A 20,093-nucleotide genomic window follows, 5' to 3' on the forward strand; every position below is an offset into this window, starting at 1 on the left:
ACCAAATAATTTTTGTTTAGCTGATGGTTCAGTATTTTCTCAAAACCCTACCTAGCTCTACTTGATCTTTTTAACTGACAGCAAGTCCTCTGCCTCTGGTTTAGGTTTCATTTCTAGCATTTTAGTTCAGATGCTAATATATCCTTATGAATGCTTACTGTGATTTAAGCAGTACTTAAAAATTGTGAAATTAAACCACCATATTTTATCTATCTGATATGAAGGCCTATACAGAATCACAGAAAAGTTGGGGTTAGAAAGGACCCCTGGAGATCATCTAGTCCAACCCACCTGCTAAAGCAGGTTCACCCAGAGCAGATCACACAGGAATGTGTCCAGGCGGGTTTTGAATGTCTCCAGAGAAGGAGACTCCACAGCCTCTCTGGGCAGCCTGTTCCAGTGCTCTGGCACCCTCAAAATAAAGAAGTTTCTTCTTCATGTTTAGATGGAACCTCCTGTGCTTCAGCCTGTGCCTGTTGCCCCTCATCCTATTGTTGGGCACCACTGAAAGGAGTCTGGTCCCCTCCTCTTGATACCCACCCCTGAGATATTTATAAACATTGATGAGATCCCCTCTCAGCCTTCTCTTCTCCAGGCTGAACAGACCCAGCTCTCTCAGCCTTTCCTCATAAGAAAGACGCTCCAGACCCCTGATCATCTTTGTACCTCTCCACTGGATTTCCTCCAGTAAATCCTTGTCCTTCTTAAACTGGGCAGCCCAGATCTGGACGCAGTTCTCCAGATGCGGTCTCACCAGGGCAAGGAGAATCTCTCTCAACCTGCTGGTCACACTTTTCTTAATGCACCCCAGGATATCATTGGCCTTCTCAGCCACAAGGGCACATTGTTGCCTCATGGTCAACCAGTTGTTGACCAGAACTCTCAAGTCCTTCTCTGCAAAGCTGCTTTCCAGCATATCTACTAAGGAAATTATTATAACACCATGAGACACTTCAGGACACAGTTTATGTCGCACTTTGTAGCCCAGCTGCCTATCAGTGTTCAAATAAGAAAAAGCAAATGCAGGATTTGTATTCTTCAGAGTAGCGCTGTGCAAGTAAGGTTGTGATGTGCTTCACAAAACGGCAAACTGCTTTTCATTCAAGGGCAGTATCCACATGAAGTACCTGAATCTGAGTTGCTCCTTAGCTTTCATTGCTTCCTTTTCAAGAATTAAAAATATTTTTTTTCAATTAAAAATGAATAGTTATCTTGAATAAAGTGCCAAAATGTGCCACTTACCTCTCTACTTGTTTCCTAGTTATTGGGTTAAAATTGAACTATAAGCCTTGCAGTAATCCAGGAGAGGAGACACATTTTGGAGCTTTAGAAAAGACAGCAGTAAATCTTTATTTTCTGGGTATTTCACATTAACCATGCAGGATGGGAGCAGAGGTGATATAAGCTTAGTTATGCATTTCTCTGTAAGAAAGTAGAAATTGCTTCAGCCCAAGTATCCTTCTGCAGCTACATGGACTATAAACCTCCAAGAGTGGCATTATAGCATTTAAAATTGAAATTTAAAATATTACCAGCAAAAGGTGTCAAAACTAGTCAGACACACTTAAAAATATTTTCTAAGTGATGTAATATGTAGACCACCTCTCAGACACCCAGATAACAGCAAAGTTTTGAAATGCAGAATGTGTTAAAAGTGATGGAAAGCTACTGCATTATCATTTTACTTAATAACACTTCCTGAAAGTGAGGATACGTGACAGAGCTTAGAAATAGATATTTGTAATAGTTTTTCCCTGCCGTAATAGCTTTCCACAAACACTGCATCTAATGATGCAGATGTCTATTGCATGTGCTCTGGTTTTAGTAAGTAACTGAAAATGATGCCCTGAGGTTGATGAGTTACCATACATACAAAAATACCCCTGGACATACTCAAGACAGGCCGGCCACAAACTAGAACAAGACATTAACAGCACTTTTAATGTATCAATTTATTGCATATGTCAGTACATAAAAATAGAAAAGTGTTTTTCGTAAAATAATTTTATTTTAAAAACCAGGCTAGAATGAGAATGTAAAACTTTGCCACAATTAGCACATGTACAGTAACATTTACGCTTTGTTCTACAAAACTTAAGAATACTTTGTAAGACATTTTTGCTTCAACTATATATTAAAGAAAAATCAAATAAAAAGCTTGCATCATATATTCAATGACTGTTTCTGAATTCAAGACACAAGTGTCATTTAGAACTTCAGTATGCTATCTCTATTTACACTTCTGCAGGGTTTGACTCTAAATTATACAAGCAGGATGGCACTGTAAATTATTCTTAACGGGATGCATCAGGCTGATCCCACTACATGCAAGAGGCACCAATTTTGTATTTGGCAGAAGTGCCCCTAGCAAAATTACTTGTCATTAACAAAAATAAAAATGTACTTCTCAAGTATTGAATTACGAAATACAAATGGAGGTATGTCTGCATCTTTCTGCTAATAGAAGAGACCATACCTTGAACTTGCAATTCGGCCTTGCAGTCTTCACTGTGAACACTCCACGTGATGCAAATGATTAGCTCAGAGATGCTGAGATGCATATTTTGTATTAATAGTTAATCCACTTGCCCTTCAACTGAGAGATTGTCCGTAGCCTTCCAAATCTATTTGTGCTCTATCTCTAATTTTACCTGAGAAATGGACATGAGGGCAGCTACACCACTTAAAGTTTTTTCAGAGTAAAGCTTAGCTTATTTCTCCACATTTCACAGTTCAAAACCAAATATTGGGAATGTAAACTTGGGTTAGCAGGAAGCCTCAAGTATTTCCACTAATTAAAACCACACACACATGTGCGCAAACAAGGTCTTATACTGAATGCTTCCTTACAAGGACTCTGGTGCTAAAACTGTTCCAGTTCAACTCCTGACCCTCTCCATGCCTTTTTTTTTGTTGCTTAAAGTTCCTCTTATAAAAGAGACAATTCCTTTAATGGGCCTATTTAAACCATGAGGCTTCCTTACAAACCCATGAAAATAACTCAACTTCCTCTTCCCAAACTAGAGATTTATATATGCAGAACAAATACTTAGGAAACATCTATTACATAAGCAAATTAAGAACTGTTAAGGGAAAACATAAAATTGTATTAAGTGGAATAAATGCAACAGTATCATAATACACCTTTTGGCAATTTGAAGTTATTACTACTGTGTTGCTTGGAGTTCACTTTTAGCAGCAGACAACCGAGTTTCTATCGCACGGACCATAAAATTAAAAAAATTCCTGACTTGTCAGAACAAGCTTCTTTCCCCTCCTCCTTCCCTTAAAAGATCGTATGTACAGCAGTGGGATATTTGCATAAAAAATAATTTCCTCCCCGTTTTCTTTCAGTGTATTTCATAGCCAATGCAATGAAAGAGAGCAAGATGAATGCTCATTCACAAGGGTATGCAGCCAGCCCATTACGGGAGAAGCAAAAATGTGCATTTGTTCAAGGTGGAAGAAACCACATTAAGTGGAAAGAATGCATATATGACAATTTTATCTTCTCACACCCAATATTCAGAAAAATCAGAAAAAGTTTAATCTTTATGTCATGCAACCAACATAGTGAAAAGATCTGTCTTGATAATTAAAAGCAATGTTTAGATACAGTCCACTTTGAACAGCTCCAGATTGCCATAATCTAATGCCACACATTTGAGTCTGACTTAGCAACTGTGTGCCCAAACAAAAATACTTCTTTTGTATGGAGGTGCCACATAAAAAAGGAGGGAATTCTGTTACTTTAGAAATCAACATTTTATTTAAAAAAAAAAAAAAAAAAGTATTTAATGGCAAGTTATAACAACTTCTAAAACATCTAGTTTCTCTTCATTGTCTCCAGCAAGCAACCTATTCTTCTGGCCTTATCAACATATATTTAGAAAAAGGAGTATTTGCCTTCTTATTTTCCTTCTCTCACTCAATTCTAAAATGTGAACCAGCTGAAACAATCTATGCAAGCAGCTTACATTGTCATTTTAGAATACATCAGGGAAAGGGAATACTATGCCTATTAACACCCTTCTGTTATATGAACACCCCACCTCAGCCAAACTTTAGCAATATACCTTCCCTATCTGCCTGCCCGCCCCCCCCCCCATACCATCACTGGAAGGCTGAGGAGATAGCACAGTTTTAAATCTGAATTAAGCCAAAACTATGCCTATAATGATTTTAGGACTACAGATCCAAAAAGCTTTTCCAATCAACTCTAAGAAAACCTTAATAATCGTGTGACAAAAGATAGTTACCAGAGAAAGCAACTTCTGGTATTTATGCTTACTTAAAAAAGTAAAGATGTATCACCCTATCTGTAAATTGCTGACAACTATTACTGATGTGTACATAAGACTCGTAATTCCATATAATAAATTTTAGGAGGCATAGCCATTAAGGCACCAGTTCAGGAAAGCAGTTTTATTCAACCAGAGAACTTAAACACAAGCTTAAAATCTATTTCCTGGTGGGCAGTGGTATTTTAAGTGTGTGCTGAGATGCTTTTCTGAATCAGGACAACGTGGCAGAAAAGTTTATTTAAAAAATTCAATCCAAAGGACAATTGAATGGATTGTGTGGGAAATCTTCCACAGTTTGTTCTTTCCATAAAAAAATATTTTGAAAAGGCAAACTATCATCTGCAGCAAATGAGAAATTAAACCTGCAGAAGAGATTTAAACAGGCCCACATTCTAAGATGGACTGCGCTAACAGCATTCAACTTCGATATGACTACCTAGGACAGGGACCCCTAAAAACAAACAAAAAAGAACGCTAGCATTCAGTCAGAATCAAACTCTCTCAATTTAAGTACTGGTGGGTCTGAAATGGTGACACTAGCTTCAAAAATCCCAGCAAAGCTAGAGAAAACTGCTGATGATTAGGCTACTTCCTCGAGGTACAATAGAACTGTAAAATATTTTTTGCAAGCAAATAGGTAAGACTAACTAAGCTTAGGTCTACTAAATTTAATGCACTGCTCATTTTTATTATCCTTACTGTAACAACTGTATGCATTGGTCTCTATAATCACGTGATCAGTGGCAATTATTTGGAAATTTTTTTTTGGCAGTATAAATAAAGGGCACAGACATTTAACTACATCAGCCTAAGAAAAAAAAAAAATTGAGCACAAATACATACTTTCATCTTGTATTGACACTCCTTTCTATCACATCCACCCACTCTGCGTTGGGAAATCCCATCTCAAATGCACAAGCAGACCAACATCAACAAATAGTTTACCTGTATGTTAGTGAGGAGAGCTTGGTGCAGAAAGGAGCTTAGATGACACCACTCTCTTTTTGAAGGTTACTTCTATTTTTTATGAAGAAATTGCCTGGGCAGAATTCTGAAGCCATGATGTTTAGGCACATACAACTTTCTGGGCACTATTATAACACAAAGAGTAAAATGAAAACAGGGAAGGTGTCTTTTCCACATCAGTTGCAGTTTTAAATATATACGTATGCATAATCATAAAAACCCAGTAATAACCCAGGATGGCATACCTGCATGTATACTCAACCATTAGTGTTATTTTATATTATTTAGCACATTAAAGACTTCCCATCTTGCATAATATAACATTTCAAGGAATAAAGCACTAATCTCATGCATGGCACAATTCAAATAAAAGAATTCCAAGAGAAGCAAGAAATCATTGTGCTAACCATGACTGTCCAAAAAGCTCACGCATTCAGCAGTGAATACTGAAGATCCTCCCATTGTTTTAAACTAATACATTCTGTACTACTTCTGTAGCAAGTTCCTTTAATAGCATCAGTTGTACATATCAAACAAATGGAATATATGGACAGAGATACCAAAAAAGTATAAGAAAGACAAAAAATGGTTCATTTACAATGCTGCAAGTGTAAAAGTTATCTGAACATCTTAATAAAGCATCAGACCTTTCCAAGTTTAATTTCACTCTTTAGTCAAGTACAGACATGACATACGGTTAAAAAATGGACATTCTTTTACCACTTTTCACAAATCAAGGTACAGTGCAGTTACACCCCCCACCCCATAGAAGAATATCAATTTATATTATTGTTACATTAGAGGATGTTTTCGCCATTTCTTCAGGGGAGTGACTCTTTATTACTTCTTTGATGAACTGTTCAAGTGCAGTGAAATAACCCTGGCACTGCCAAGTGTCATTATGAGTTCCATCAGGAAATATCGCCAATCTCTTAGTCCGAGCTGGGGATAATTCATAAAGTTGCTTCATCATAACTGGTGGAATTAACTGGTCAGACAAACCCGAGATGAAGAGAGAAGGCATTCTGCACTGAGAGATTTTTCTGTAGGACAGAAATTTATTTTTGTAGCACCATAAAGGAAGATATCTCATTGGAAAGAAGGAAAACAAAGTGCTGGCCATGTACGGGATGCTAAGAAAGGTGTTCTCCACCACGATGGCAGAAATCCTATGGGAATTTTCAGAAGCTAAATGAATAGCTACTGCTCCCCCCAAGGAACGGCCAAAAAGAATAATTTTTGTTTTATCAAGGTCAGACCGAGTCATCACATAGTCTAACACAGCCTCAGAATCTAAGTACAAACCTTCTTCACTTGCTTCTCCTTCACTTTTCCCATACCCTCTATAATCGACAAGAATTAAGTTGACTTTCAGGTTTACCAGCATTAACAAAGCATTTGGCAACCTGTGGCCAATGTTGCCTGCGTTTCCATGAAAGTAAATGATGGTTGGAGAATATGCTGCATTGTCCCCTGTGTATCTCAGCAGAATAAGATTGAGAAGAACTCCATCTTTGGTTTTGATGAAGATGTTTTCGTGTGGTATACCAGTAGGCATAGGAACATAAAGGCGTGATGAAGAGGGCTGTTCAGGAAAGTAAAGCAGTACATCCTGGAATTTATATAATATACCTGCTATCGATACAAATATTAATATAAGTAGTATAATGCCTCCGTACAAGTGAAAAGTTACTATCAAGGGTAAAAGACAAATACGGCAGAGACTCCAAGACCAGGAAGCCAAAGCGAGTAGCCATCTTTTAACAAAGGTCCAAAGCATCCATGACTTTTCCATTGTAGAAGTCAGTGATCTTTTACTCCAAGTAAACCCTGTAAAAAAATCCCAAACATAAATATATAAACATAGGGGAAAGAAAAAGGAAGTGATTTAAGCATTCATACATCCAGAAGATTAATGGCAAGTCAATACATCAAAGAATAAATATCAAACTTGGTGGCAAACTCCCTTTGAATTTTTGGAAACCATTCAACTCCATAAAGCAAGCAGAAAAACAATCATAAGGAAAAGGCTTTTGAACTCTTCAAAATCCCATTATTTCAGCTGGCAAGGTCCATCAGCAGCACCAGAAATTTGGTTGACTGTGACCATAATAACTTATATTTTCCCTCAGTCTTCCCTACCAATCAAGAGAACAACCATACAGGCCTTATCACCAGTTTGTCAAAGGTTCTCATATAAGTAATTCTAGAATCCAGTGAACACCAAAAAAAATAGCCCTTATTTCCAAGTTGCTACTGATTAAGTCCAAGAGGAGCACCCAACAAGCCTATGAACTTTGCTCTGCAACCAGTGGCTGCTCAAAATGCACACAGGGCCTGCTATTGTTTAGTAGCTGTCTTTCAGAGTCTTGATCAACTGTGATTACAGAGCAACACAGAAACTGGTCAGAAGAGACACCTCTATAGTAAGATTCTACATTGTCATTACATTTATGACAGCTGTTTTGCTATATTTGCATTGGTTCTGATTTATAATGATAGATTTCCACTATCAGATCAGTAATCTGTATTAAGTCTTCAGCTGAATGAAAGACCATATCATCATACAAGACCACTGAAAATGGTCAGCCAACTACATTATACTCTGATCAATGAAAATCACAACTGCTGGAAAGTACAGACATGAAAACAGACTCATGACGAAAACATACACACAGCATAAAATGAGGAGAGTGATGTTAATGATAATAGATTAAATCTTGTTTCCAACCATAAGAGATAGTTATGTCTCCCAGCATAAACAGAATCTCTCACATTATTCACTGCTGGGTTCTAGTGTAATATGGAAGTAGGCAAAACCTGCAACACCTACATGAGAACTACAGTAACCAGCCAGTTGCCACTGAGTTGATGAACCCGCCTGGGAGTGACAACATGAGCTCACTTGTTTACAAACACTGTAAATTATGTAGCAGATAATAATTACAGTTTAGACACAAAGTTATGCCCTCCCAAAACACCATAGTGCAGTAAGAAGCTGAATTAACTCCAAAGGAGTCGGACACACAGAGATGCATCCAAGCATTGTTAAGTCACAGGACCCACGCTGAAATAAACTGTATGTCCTGGTACTGCTGGAAAGAGCTGCAACTGCACCAGTCACCTTGGTAGGTTCAAGTGATAAAAGGTGACCTCTGCAGCCACAGCCTTTGCACTCCCCAAATCCAATAAGCCCCCAATATGACCAGGAAAAACTGCCACCTGTAATCATTTTATGCAACAACTAGATATAAATCAGAAATAAAAATAAATCTGTTGCATCTTAAGATTCACATATTAACCAAAGGCAACATGAAATTAAGATTTTATACAGTGTATCTACTCCAAATATGTAAAACTGGCAAACTATAAAGTAATTTAGAGAGCACTTATCCCAACTTGGTTCTCTTATATTATTTATGAGCTCATGTTCAATACCCACATCCAAGTATGCACAAATATTGTCTATATGAAAAATTAATTATTGTGATCCATTTCTCTAGTAAAGAAGCTGCAGTAATTAGGAGACACAAAGTAGATACCTTAATTTGTAAGAGAACTTCCTAATGAAGTTGACAAATATATCCTGCATTACATTTCAAGACTATAAGAACACTGACAACGACACAGTAAAAGCACTTTCCTTATCTATGCTGTTTGAACTTTTGCTGACTTTCTTATGAAACAAGAGAGACTTCAAAGATGCTTTCTCAACAAGACATTCACAAAAGAGTAAGAGATCCATCATTAAAAACAATGACTAAAAACCAAGGAAGTAATAAGAATCTTAAGGTGATTAAGTTTGCAGATGACTATCCCATATACACTACGGATTGCTATTTGAAGACAGATACAGCTGATTTTCTAAGCCACATTAGTTTCATTTGTGCACTGCTTATATTTTTATTTCAGTAGGACAATGTGATCAAAATACCATACTAGTGAGACACTGCTGCTGTGTGATTACTTCATATATATAGATAGATAGACATAGGTATATATAAAACCTGGTACTGGAATTGCAAAACTAATGCATTCTACAAATAAAACTCAACATCTGCTAGTTAGCAGGAAGGGCAAACTATACAGCCACAAATGTTTCATATTCACCTACATGTTTAAGTAAAGCTGACTAGTCTGCACTAATGAACAACTACATGACTATCAAACTTTTCTTCCCAGCTGTGTGAACCTTCTAGTTCTGTCTATTTCCAGGCTTGAATCAGACCAGGTCTATTTCACATCTTACTGCATGGTTTGTTAGCTAGAGAACTAAAATATAAGTTTCCCCTAGGTTCTTCCCTGCCTCCTTCCAATATCAACTGAGAGATCACTAGAAAGGAAAATGATGGTTTCTCAAACAAGTGCACAGGCCTAGAAGAGATTCTAAACCAAGTCAATATAAGCTCATTCTCAATAAAGCTACAAAGCATGCTTTCTATGGAGTCCAAAGCAGCAGGCCTTCCAAGCATCACCTTGTTTGATCTGAACAGTAGAAGACGGTACAAGCAGAACCAAATTTCCAGGTAAAGGACATAAATAAAAAGAGTAAGCCAATATACTAAATTTCAATGAGAGATAAAGTGTTTGTTAACACTTTTTGAAGTGCATGAGATTTGAGACTGCTCAGCATACTGCAAGACTACATACACACACAAACAAATAAAAAAAAAAATACACCTCTTCTAGGCCTTTATTCCCCACTACTGTTGTGCTGGATAGGAAGTTATAAACCTTTCAAACAGTTTACAATATAACATCTTACGACACGAACACTTTATGTTGAATTATGAAGAGCACATGTTGTGATTCTCCTGTATCTCTAACTTTTGTGACTAATAGGATGCCAGATCAATCAAGAAAAAGGGGGGAACAGGGAATGAAAGGGAGAAGGACGTATTTACACTTCGAGTTGTTCAACAACTTGAGAAACAGCATGGACCCACCACCTAGACAAGCCCTCTAAACAAGCCTACTTCAGTACTAGACTACAAGAAACACTTACAGACTTGCTCCATAACTGCCTGATGGCCCAGTTAAAGAAAGAAGTGTGCACCCTTTAATGTCTTCTAAAACTTCTGTCACCTGCAAATATGCCTAGTTAAGTTTTTTTAACAGGATTACCTCCGTTATACTGCCTTCTACTGTTAGAAGTGTCACAGCTCTACACAGAGGTGGCATGAAACATCATCCTTGTATTACAGATGGAGATGCTGCAACCAAAGTGAGCAAGCTGGCCAGAGAAAAGTCTTCTATTACAGCTAGGGAAATAAAGTTTCTCTACAGATTTCCTTTTCAAATCTCCTGGATAAAACATTAACAGCTTAGAAATCATTCTTATTTCACTAAAAAACCACTCTTGTTTTTGAAGGAACATTATATTCCAGCACTATATTTAAAGTAATTGTCATAACTTCACCAATGACAAGGCTTTCCTGTAACAGGAAGTCACATCCCATTTTACAGCATACACAGCAACAGTATTTTATAACCGATCATTATTTAAACTAAGTTACAGACTATGAAAACAAGCATAAGGGAGATTTTTTTTTGTTCTTTAAACTTGTCATGAAGTCAATGGCTATGACAAGTATACAGTCATCAACAGCAGACCCATACAGTTCTATCTGGTAGATGTTTTCCTAGGTAACTCATATTAATGGAAATTCCTACATAAGCTGCTCTTTGTTCTTAGCTACTCTCATTGCCAGAAAGTACATCCTAATACTTAAGAAGAAGGAAGACTAACTTAAATTCGTTACTTCTAGTTCAATGTTTATTAACCTCCAAATAAGTAATTCACCTTCAGTTTCTCCAGACTATATAAACTCAGCTCCGCTGCTCTCTCTTCACAGATGATAGTTTTTTTCAGTCACAGATATGATCAGAGCTCTTTCCTCTAGCATTTATCTGCTTCACATTTCCTCCTGTCCCTCTGATAATGCTGCATTAGAAAGGCTAGCCTCTGTGAATACCGGTGGTTCCTACAAGGTGGTGTGTTTGTTTTTTGGGGGGTGTATGTTTTTGTTTGTTGATTGTTTTTTTGTTTTTATTTTTGTTGTTGTTTTGTTTTTTATGATTGTATAGTTAAAGAGACAAGTAGAAGACAATATTTAAATACAAAGTTCTATCATGGAAACCATTAACACAAAAGAACAGCAATGCAGCCCAATTCAACTGTGCTTTTGGCTTAAAGGCCAATAAAGACCAGTTCAGCTAACACAGTCACAGTCTCTCAAAATTTGGAAGTGACGAGTTTCAATTTTATGCCACAGAGATATACACATACGTGGATAGGAACACACAGATCTGTATCTATACATCGCCACTGCTGAATCCACAGTCCAGGAATTATTGCAGATCTTTGTGTTCTATCAGATGAGCTACAAATCCCACAATTAAGTAGCTACTGAAAATACAAATCACTCATAATAAAATTCTGAAGAAAAAAATAAAGTCTTTATGATCAAGACATTTGAATAATATTCTGCTCTGCCTTAATGCTATTCTTAAATGGTTAATGTCATTATCAACTGAAGATCATAAAAGCTTAAGTGCAGACTTAATGTACTTGGCAAATTTTTTTCATACATTTTGAATGGTAACTGAAATTATTCTTGTATTTGCCACAAATTCTGTTGTATTATTTGTCTTTGTCTATGTTCTTAATACTAAGAGGTGCTATTTTTACACAACTACAATACAAAACGTTTACCTTTGGATGCGATGAGTTCTCAGGCTTCGTCTCTGCCTGAAATACAATTCCATTTATGAACTTTGAGTAAAATTGCTTCTGAATTACTGTTTGTCTAGAGTTATTTGAAGCCAATACCCTCAGAAGTTAAATCTGCTTTACCAACGAAACCATGCATATCATGTTCATGCTCCTCCTATCAAGCTTAGCTCTTGTTTGAAACATCTGATAAGCTTGAAAACAACATCCTGAAGTTCAAAAATCACCTCAAAATGTCCTGTGTTTTATATGCACAACATTCAGTATAAAACATACATAGTGCATAATTACAAAGTTGTAATAGATTTACATTGCCTCACTAAAGCTAACTTTTAGTGTATGTGCAGTCTCAAAGTTAGTGTAAAGAAGAGCACTCAGGTGTTTAATGTCTTCTTTCTCATTAAAGAGCTTTAAAAAGCAAAGTTATTTTTAAGACTCATGGCAGTCCTTCAGATTTCACAGTTTCAAATTGAACAAACAAACAAACAGAGGTCATTCTTAAGAACAATGGGAAATATCTGAGGACATCAATTTCTCTTTGCTGCACTTCCTTCCCCTATACTCCACCTCCTCCAGACACAGACAAGTGTTACATTTATTCTTATTTCTTTGGAAAACTTCTGTAAGTAGAAATATTAAGTTCTCAACTGTTTAAAACTAGTTTCAGAGGGGGAAATAATCTGGAAGAAAACCTACAAGTTCAGTAAGAAAAGGATAAATACACTTTCTTAGTGCTAAAAACTTACAGAAGGACTATTGTTTTTTAAAAACAACAACAACAAAAGTTAAAACAGTAAAGTAGCTACTTCTAACCAAGGAAAAAGCAGAGTAAGAACAACTGAATGTCAGACATTTAAGAGCTCTGGCTTTTAAAGTCAGCAAGGCACCTCTCCTAATTATTTCAAACAACAAACTTCCACAGCTCTGCATCAAGTGGTACATATTCATAATTGAAAGTGAAAGTGTTTTCCCCTTAACTCTTACCATTCCCCTCTCAACTGACATATCTTAATGAAGCCTACAAGCATGTCTTGAATTATGATAGTACTGTGTAAAAACAAATAAAGGAAAACAACAACAAACCAAGGACAGTTATCATATTAGAGTCTTAGCTTTCTAGTGACCATGACCTCCCAAAACATATTACAAGTCTGTTATTTCCCTTTTTACCCAAAAGAAACGTCCTGCTCAGCATTTTCAATATATTCACTTGGCACATTAAACAACATTAAAGTTTATCATCTGCCCCACGTTCAACGGGCATCGTCATTTGTACGAATTGTTCCGTATGGCAACAGAAACAAACGAAACACTAGAGCAAGATCTTGCTGCGAAGATGCAAAAGCTCTCCCGGGACCTCGCAGGAAGGCACCCGAAGGAACTTTTACAGGCACTGTCAAGGCAGCAGTCCCTCGGGAGACACGTCCCGCACGGCAGGCGCCGGAGCCACCCACACCCACGGGACAGCACCCGCCCGCCAGCCGCTCCCGCCCAGGGAAGAGCCGCGTTCAAGTCACGGCGACACCTCAAAAAACGAATCGAAGCCAAACCTACCGGCCCCCAGCCCGGCCTGCCCGCTCCGCTGTCCCCCCGCAGGCACCACCCGGCTCCCGCCCGTCCCGCCGCGGCCTTGCGGGGACGGGACCGGCCCGCCGCCTGCCCCTGCCCCAGCTCCCCCCGCCGCGGGGCGCAGCCAGCCCGAGCAGAGGCGACACCCACCCGCCGCATCCTCCCGCGCAGCCGCCGGCGCTGCCCCGGGCCAGCGCGGACCCCGCCGCGCAACTTCAACCACCGCTCCGTCCCAGGCAGGAACTCACGCCCGCCACGGCTTCCGCTTCCGGATCAGGGTCCGTCCGCCCCTCTTCTTCTTTTTTTTTTTTTTTTTTTTTTTTTTCACCCCGCCCCGGGCTCGGCCGCCCCGAGTTCCGCCAGCGTTTCTCCGCCGCGGCGGCAACTGCGCAGGCGCGGACGGTTCCGCCGCCGCGATAGCCGGGGCCTCCCCGTGCGGCCGGAACCATTGCGCCGGGGGGAGGAGCACGGGTACCGGCGTCAACGGGGCAGCGGCGTCAACGGGGCGCTCCTCCCCTTCCGGGGCGGAGGGCGGCCGTTGTGACCCCGGCTCCGCGGGTTCCCTCAGCTCCGCGTAAGTCTCCGCTCGGGGTACCCGTTCCGCCACCGTTTCCTCCCGCCTGTCTCCCCCCATCTGCCCGCTAGTCCGCTCCGGGGAGGGAGCGGCCGGCGCAGAGCGGAAGGTGCCCCCTGGGGTGGTGTCTGTTCCCCCCCGCCCCGTGTCCATGGCAACGCCGTCGCGGTGCGCGGAGTCTGCCCGCGGGAGCAGCACCGGCCGCGGCCCCCGCCCAGAGCCGCACCGGCCCCGTAGGACCCCGCTCCCTCAGCCCCCGCGGCGGGCCTGGCGGGTCTCCTCAGCGGCAGGAGGCGGGGGGCGCGGGGCGGCGTTGGGGGCGGGCTGTGCTCCGGGGGAAAACGGTCTCCGAGCAGCGGGAGCGGTGCGCGCTGCCTTGTCCTGTCTCCCAGTCCCGTCGTCCAGGGGATGCTCGTGTGAGAGCAGGGGTGTCAAACTCATCTTCCCCGGGGGCCACGTCAACCTCGCGGTTGCCTTCGAAGGGCCGAATGCAATTTTAGGGCTGTATACATGTAGGAGTAGTTACATTTACACAGTCCTAAAATTACATTGGGCCCTTCGAAGGCAACCGCGAGGCTGACGTGGCCCCCGGGGAAGATGAGTTTGACACCCCTGTGTTAGAGCGTCGTGGCCTGGCTGTTGAGTTTCACCCATAACTAAGGACAGTGGTACCAGCTGGTGACCTTTAAATAAAGATAACAGTTAAATCCTAATTAGAAAAATGAGGAAATCAGTAAATCCTAATTAGAGACAATTTGGGGTTTTTTTGAGACAGAATAGCATGCTGGCGGTTTATTTCTCTACAAATATATATATATTTATTTTTTTTTTACTTAGTGAAAAACGGACTCTGATGGCTTCCACACCTGCATTGCAGCCTTCTCCTAAAAAGACAGTGGCCTCTCGTGTGCCTTTTGCAGATCTGTGTTCTACTCTGGAGCGAATACAGAAGTGTAACTCTCGTCCAGAGAAAACCAAGTACTTCAAGGATTTCCTGGGTTCCTGGAGAAAGTTCCACGATGCTCTTCATCAAAAAGAGAAAGACGTCACAGATTCTTTTTATCCAGCAATGCGACTTATTCTTCCACAGCTGGAAAGAGAAAGGATGGCATATGGAATTAAAGAAACGATGCTTGCGAAGCTGTATATTGAACTGCTGAATTTACCAAGAGATGGAAAAGATGCTGCAAAGCTTTTAAATTACAGGACACCTGCTGGCTCACGTGGAGATGCTGGAGATTTTGCAATGATTGCATACTTTGTGTTAAAACCTAGGAGCCCAAAACAAGGCAGACTGACAATAGAACAAGTCAATGAACACTTAGATGCGATAGCTAATAACAATGCTGCTAAAAACAAGGGTCTGTTAAAGAAAAGTCTTCTTCAGTTAATTACCCAGAGCACAGCACTGGAACAAAAATGGCTTATCCGGATGATTGTAAAGGATCTGAAGCTTGGTATTAGTCAACAAACTATATTTTCTATTTTTCATCCTGATGCTCTTGAATTACACAACGTCACAACTGATTTGGAAAAAGTTTGCAGGCAACTGCATGATCCCTCGGTTTCTCTTAGTGATGTTTCTATCATGTTATTTTCTGCCTTTAAACCAATGCTTGCTGCTATTGCTGATGTCCAGCAAATTGAGAAACAAATGAATAACCAGATATTCTACATAGAAACTAAGCTGGATGGTGAACGTATGCAGCTGCACAAAGATGGAGATGTGTATAAATATTTTTCCCGAAATGGATTTGACTATACTCAGCAGTTCGGCGCTTCCCCCCTTGATGGTTCATTAACGCCATTTATTCATAATGTATTTAAGAGCAATATACAGAACTGCATTCTTGATGGTGAAATGATGGCTTACAATCCTGAGACGCAAACCTTTATGCAAAAAGGAAACAGATTTGACATAAAAAGAATGGTGGAGGACTCTGACCTGCAAACCTGCTTCTGTGTGTTTGACGTATTGATGGTTAACGATCAGAAGTTGGCTCATGAAATACTGACCAAAAGATATGAAATCTTAAGTAGCGTATTTACTCCCCTAACAGGCAGGATACATGTTGTACACAAAAAAAATGCCAGAACAAGAAAAGAAGTAATTGATGCTTTAAATGAAGCAATAGATAACAGAGAGGAAGGGATTATGGTGAAAGATCCCATGTCCACCTACAAGCCGGACAAACGTGGGGAAGGCTGGTTAAAAATCAAGCCAGAATATGTTAATGGGCTGATGGATGAACTAGACCTTTTAATTGTTGGTGGTTACTGGGGGAAGGGCTCTCGTGGTGGAATGATGTCTCATTTTCTGTGCGCTATTGCAGAGACACCCCCTCCAAATGAAAAACCTACTGTTTTCCACTCTATTTGTCGTGTTGGCTCTGGCTATACTATGAAGGAATTATACGATCTAGGTTTGAAACTGGCTAAACACTGGAAGCCCTACCATAGGAGGGATCCTCCCAGTAATATTTTGTGTGGAACTGAAAAACCTGAAATGTACATTGAACCTTGCAACTCTGTCATAGTTCAGATCAAGGCAGCTGAGATTGTTAACAGTGATATGTACAAAACTGACTGTACTTTGAGATTCCCCCGAATTGAGAAGATAAGAGAGGACAAAGAATGGTATGAGTGCATGACTTCAGCCATGTTAGAAGATCTCAGAAGCAAAGCAGAAGGGAAGCTGGCATCTAAACACCTTCATATAGAGGAGTATGATGAGCCACAAGAGAAAAAAAGGAAAACTGTATCAAAGGTGAGGAAGATAATTGGAATAGCTGAGCAATTTAAGGCTCCCGATCTTTCTAATGTAAACAAGGTCTCAAATATGTTTGAAGATGTTGAGTTTTGTGTTATGACAGGAATGGGAAAATACACAAAGTCTGAACTGGAAAGCAGGATAGCCGAATGTGGTGGCAGCGTGGTACAGAACCCAGGGCCGGAGACTTACTGTGTCATTGTAGGAGCTGAGAATGTCAGAGTGAAAAACATCATTGCTTCCAACAAATACGATGTGGTGAGGGCAGAGTGGCTCCTTCAGTGTTTTGAAACCAAAATGCTGGTGCCTTGGCAGCCAGCCTTTATGATTCACATGTCTCCTGACACCAAAGAACATTTTGCTCGTGAGTATGATTGTTACGGAGACAGCTACACAGCAGATGCAGATGTTACACAACTCAAGGAAGTGTTCTCAAGAGTGAAAGACAATAAGGTGATGCCTTTGGACATGATTGCAGAGTTAGAAGAACGTTATTCGTGGAACAGCTGTCGGCTCAGTATATTCAGAGGAAACACTATTTATGTGGATTGTTATGCTGTTGTTAATGAGCCCAGAACCAAAATCCCTGGAACGACACTGTCAATTAGAGCTTTGGAGCTCCGTTTTTATGGTGCAATAGTAGTCTCTCACCTTGAAGAGGGCATCTCCCATGTTGTTATAGGAGATGATCATTCCCGGGTAAAAGAGATGAAATCACTCAGAAGAACATTTGGGATAAAATTTAAAATTGTATCTGAGCTGTGGGTAACAGAGTCAGTGGAGGAAGGAGCCCTAAAGAATGAAAATCAGTACTTAATCTAAAATAGTTTTAAAGCTTGGAGTGAAAGCATTCTTGTTGGCGTGACCGAACTTTGATATTATGAGGTTGCCTTAAGTTGTGTGTGTTCATGTCTGTTTAAAGCTGTCTCTGGCTAAAGAGTAAAAATCTATTGTTAAAATTAGAGGAAGGCTTTTAGTTATACTGTTGTGGGAGGAAGAGGATGCTAAGCTATTTGGAGGAGAAAAAAACCACCACCAGATAAGTAATGGAAGCCTTTTACTTCACAAACAAGTCTCAGGAGAGATCTAATATTTTACATAAGAGAATTTCTAGCTATTAATAGTGCTTGCCTCCATTGTTCAAAATGGAGACAATAATTTAGTATTTTATGGAGATCCTACTATTTAACATATTGTTTATTTATTACTTTATAATCGCATTCATGTTTTCATAGAATTGTTTTGTGTATATTCCATATGCTACAGAATTAATTAATTTATAAAATTTAGCTGTACTATTTTAACTTGTTTACATTGCTTTTAGGAGAGCCCCATGAGCCTCAGTAGCACTTTGGTTTTAGATTATTGCATTGATGCCATGTTTCTTGTATAAATAACCATTGTAAAGTAGAACCTAAACTTCCGATTGAGGTGCTAATTAATTAATAATGACCTACATATCTGTAAAATACAAATCAATTACTTTAAAACTGTAATGACCTCCTGTGCTCATTACAGTTAAACCATGAAGTGTGACAGAGCTAGGTTTTTACACTTAACTGTCAGTTTTACCTTGCAAAAAATGTTTCATAAGCTATTTCAGTAATGTAATATTATTTTCCACATATCCAGTTCAATGGATATTTTTTTCAATTACTAAATAAAATCTATTTTTAAAGTCTGCCTGGTATCTTTTTTTTTTTTTTTGGTGAGAAATAACTTTTTTGAAAAACACAAAACTTAATTTCTGTTTTTCCTCTGTTAGATGATTTATGCATTAACTTTCAGGAGACAAAGGTTCAGGCCTCTGTTCCTGTTACATCAATACTGGTATCAAACAGAACCAGGTTTTGGCTGACTTATTTCTTCAGTGCTTCCTGTGGTCATGCTCATATAAAGAAATCACTGTAGAAAGAATTGGGAAATGTTATATGAAAGGCTAATTGGTGGAGGTTTATTCTTATTTCTTATAGTTAGTGTAAGCATTAGGAACTCCTTTATTATTTTACATGTACTATATAGGTAAAATGTAATAACCACTTTTCTTAAGCCACAGTATAAATTGTTAAAAGGCAGAATATTTTTTTATACATAGAATAGTATATATTAAAAGACAGTGCATTATTTTCCTTCTAATAATTCAAATAGAAAATTGGTCTATGTGATGTCATAAATTCAAGGTTATAAATAGAAAATGAAAAGAGCGTTTGTCTTTCTACTCGCACAGATTTCTCTTAAATGGATTTTAATCAAATACGTGTTTTAGGTGATCCTGGTTAGGAAAGTTAAGAGCAAAAAAAAAAAGGCAAATATGAATTACAGCTGTCTCTTGAGACACTGTCAAATATCTTACTTTGAGATCTAAATGTTATTTACAGAGATGTATTTAAGAAGCATTAATTCCACGTTGTCTTTTTGTCCTCTCAAAGCTATGCAATGCTAGGGAAACTAGAACTAGTAACTTATCAGTGAGATTGTTATTCTTTTTACTGACTCCTCAGTACATAGTGCACTGAAGGATTGTTTTTATATTTGTTTAAACTGAAGGTTTATTTTATCACAGAAAGACCCCTCATGGACTCAGTATTCTGTTTTAGTTTGTTTTATTTTGTATTTTGACTCAGTTTTACTTAGAACTAGTCATTAATTGTTAATCATGCATATTTGTATGGGGCATGATAATTAGCATACTGGATAATATAAAGTAACTAAGCTGGTGTGTATTTTTTTGTTTTGGTTGCTGTTTGAAAATTTACATTTACTTTAAAATGCTGAATAAGAAATGCCATACAGCATGTGTCAGTGTAAAAAAGGAATCTTTAGTTACTACTGCACTGTAAAAGTAACAGTCATTTAAGGTCAGGTTTTCTTTTGGAATGTTTCTTTGCATGGTAACTGCATAGATCTGTGGATGAAATTGCTCTTATTGGAGTATGTATCTAGAATATGACAAACACCATCACTCTGAATGTCCCCTGCTTCCTTTTTCTTCCTCCAGCTTTATATGCTGAGCATGACATTTTGTGGTACGGAATATCCCTTTGGTCAGTTGGGGTCAGCTGTCCCGGCTGTGTGTCCTCCCAAATTCTTGTGCACCCACAGCCTACTTGCTGGTGGGGTGGTGTGAGGAGCAGAAAAGGCCTTGGCTCTGTGCAAGCACTGCTCAGTAGTAGCTAA

General features: G+C 39.3%; 2 protein-coding genes across 2 annotated transcripts; one reads left to right on the plus strand and one right to left on the minus strand.

Moving 5' to 3' along the window:
- Positions 1 to 5,760: 5,760 nt before the first annotated feature.
- On the minus strand, positions 5,761 to 13,857 carry ABHD13 (abhydrolase domain containing 13). The gene is made up of 2 exons (XM_065640252.1): positions 13,723 to 13,857; positions 5,761 to 7,100 (listed from the first exon to the last, which is right to left on the minus strand). The coding sequence occupies exon 2, from the start codon at positions 7,063 to 7,065 to the stop codon at positions 6,052 to 6,054; it is 1,014 nt and encodes a 337-aa protein (XP_065496324.1). The 5' UTR covers positions 7,066 to 7,100; positions 13,723 to 13,857; the 3' UTR covers positions 5,761 to 6,051.
- A 243-nt stretch (positions 13,858 to 14,100) lies between these two features.
- LIG4 (DNA ligase 4) lies at positions 14,101 to 18,531 on the plus strand. Its single transcript, XM_065644238.1, has 2 exons — positions 14,101 to 14,146; positions 14,984 to 18,531. Exon 2 carries the CDS (start codon positions 15,000 to 15,002, stop codon positions 17,736 to 17,738), a length of 2,739 nt encoding a protein of 912 aa, XP_065500310.1. The 5' UTR covers positions 14,101 to 14,146; positions 14,984 to 14,999; the 3' UTR covers positions 17,739 to 18,531.
- The last annotated feature ends 1,562 nt before the right edge of the window (positions 18,532 to 20,093 follow it).

This window comes from Caloenas nicobarica, chromosome 1 (assembly GCF_036013445.1).
Source record: "Caloenas nicobarica isolate bCalNic1 chromosome 1, bCalNic1.hap1, whole genome shotgun sequence".
In the NCBI taxonomy this organism is placed as follows: domain Eukaryota; kingdom Metazoa; phylum Chordata; class Aves; order Columbiformes; family Columbidae; genus Caloenas; species Caloenas nicobarica.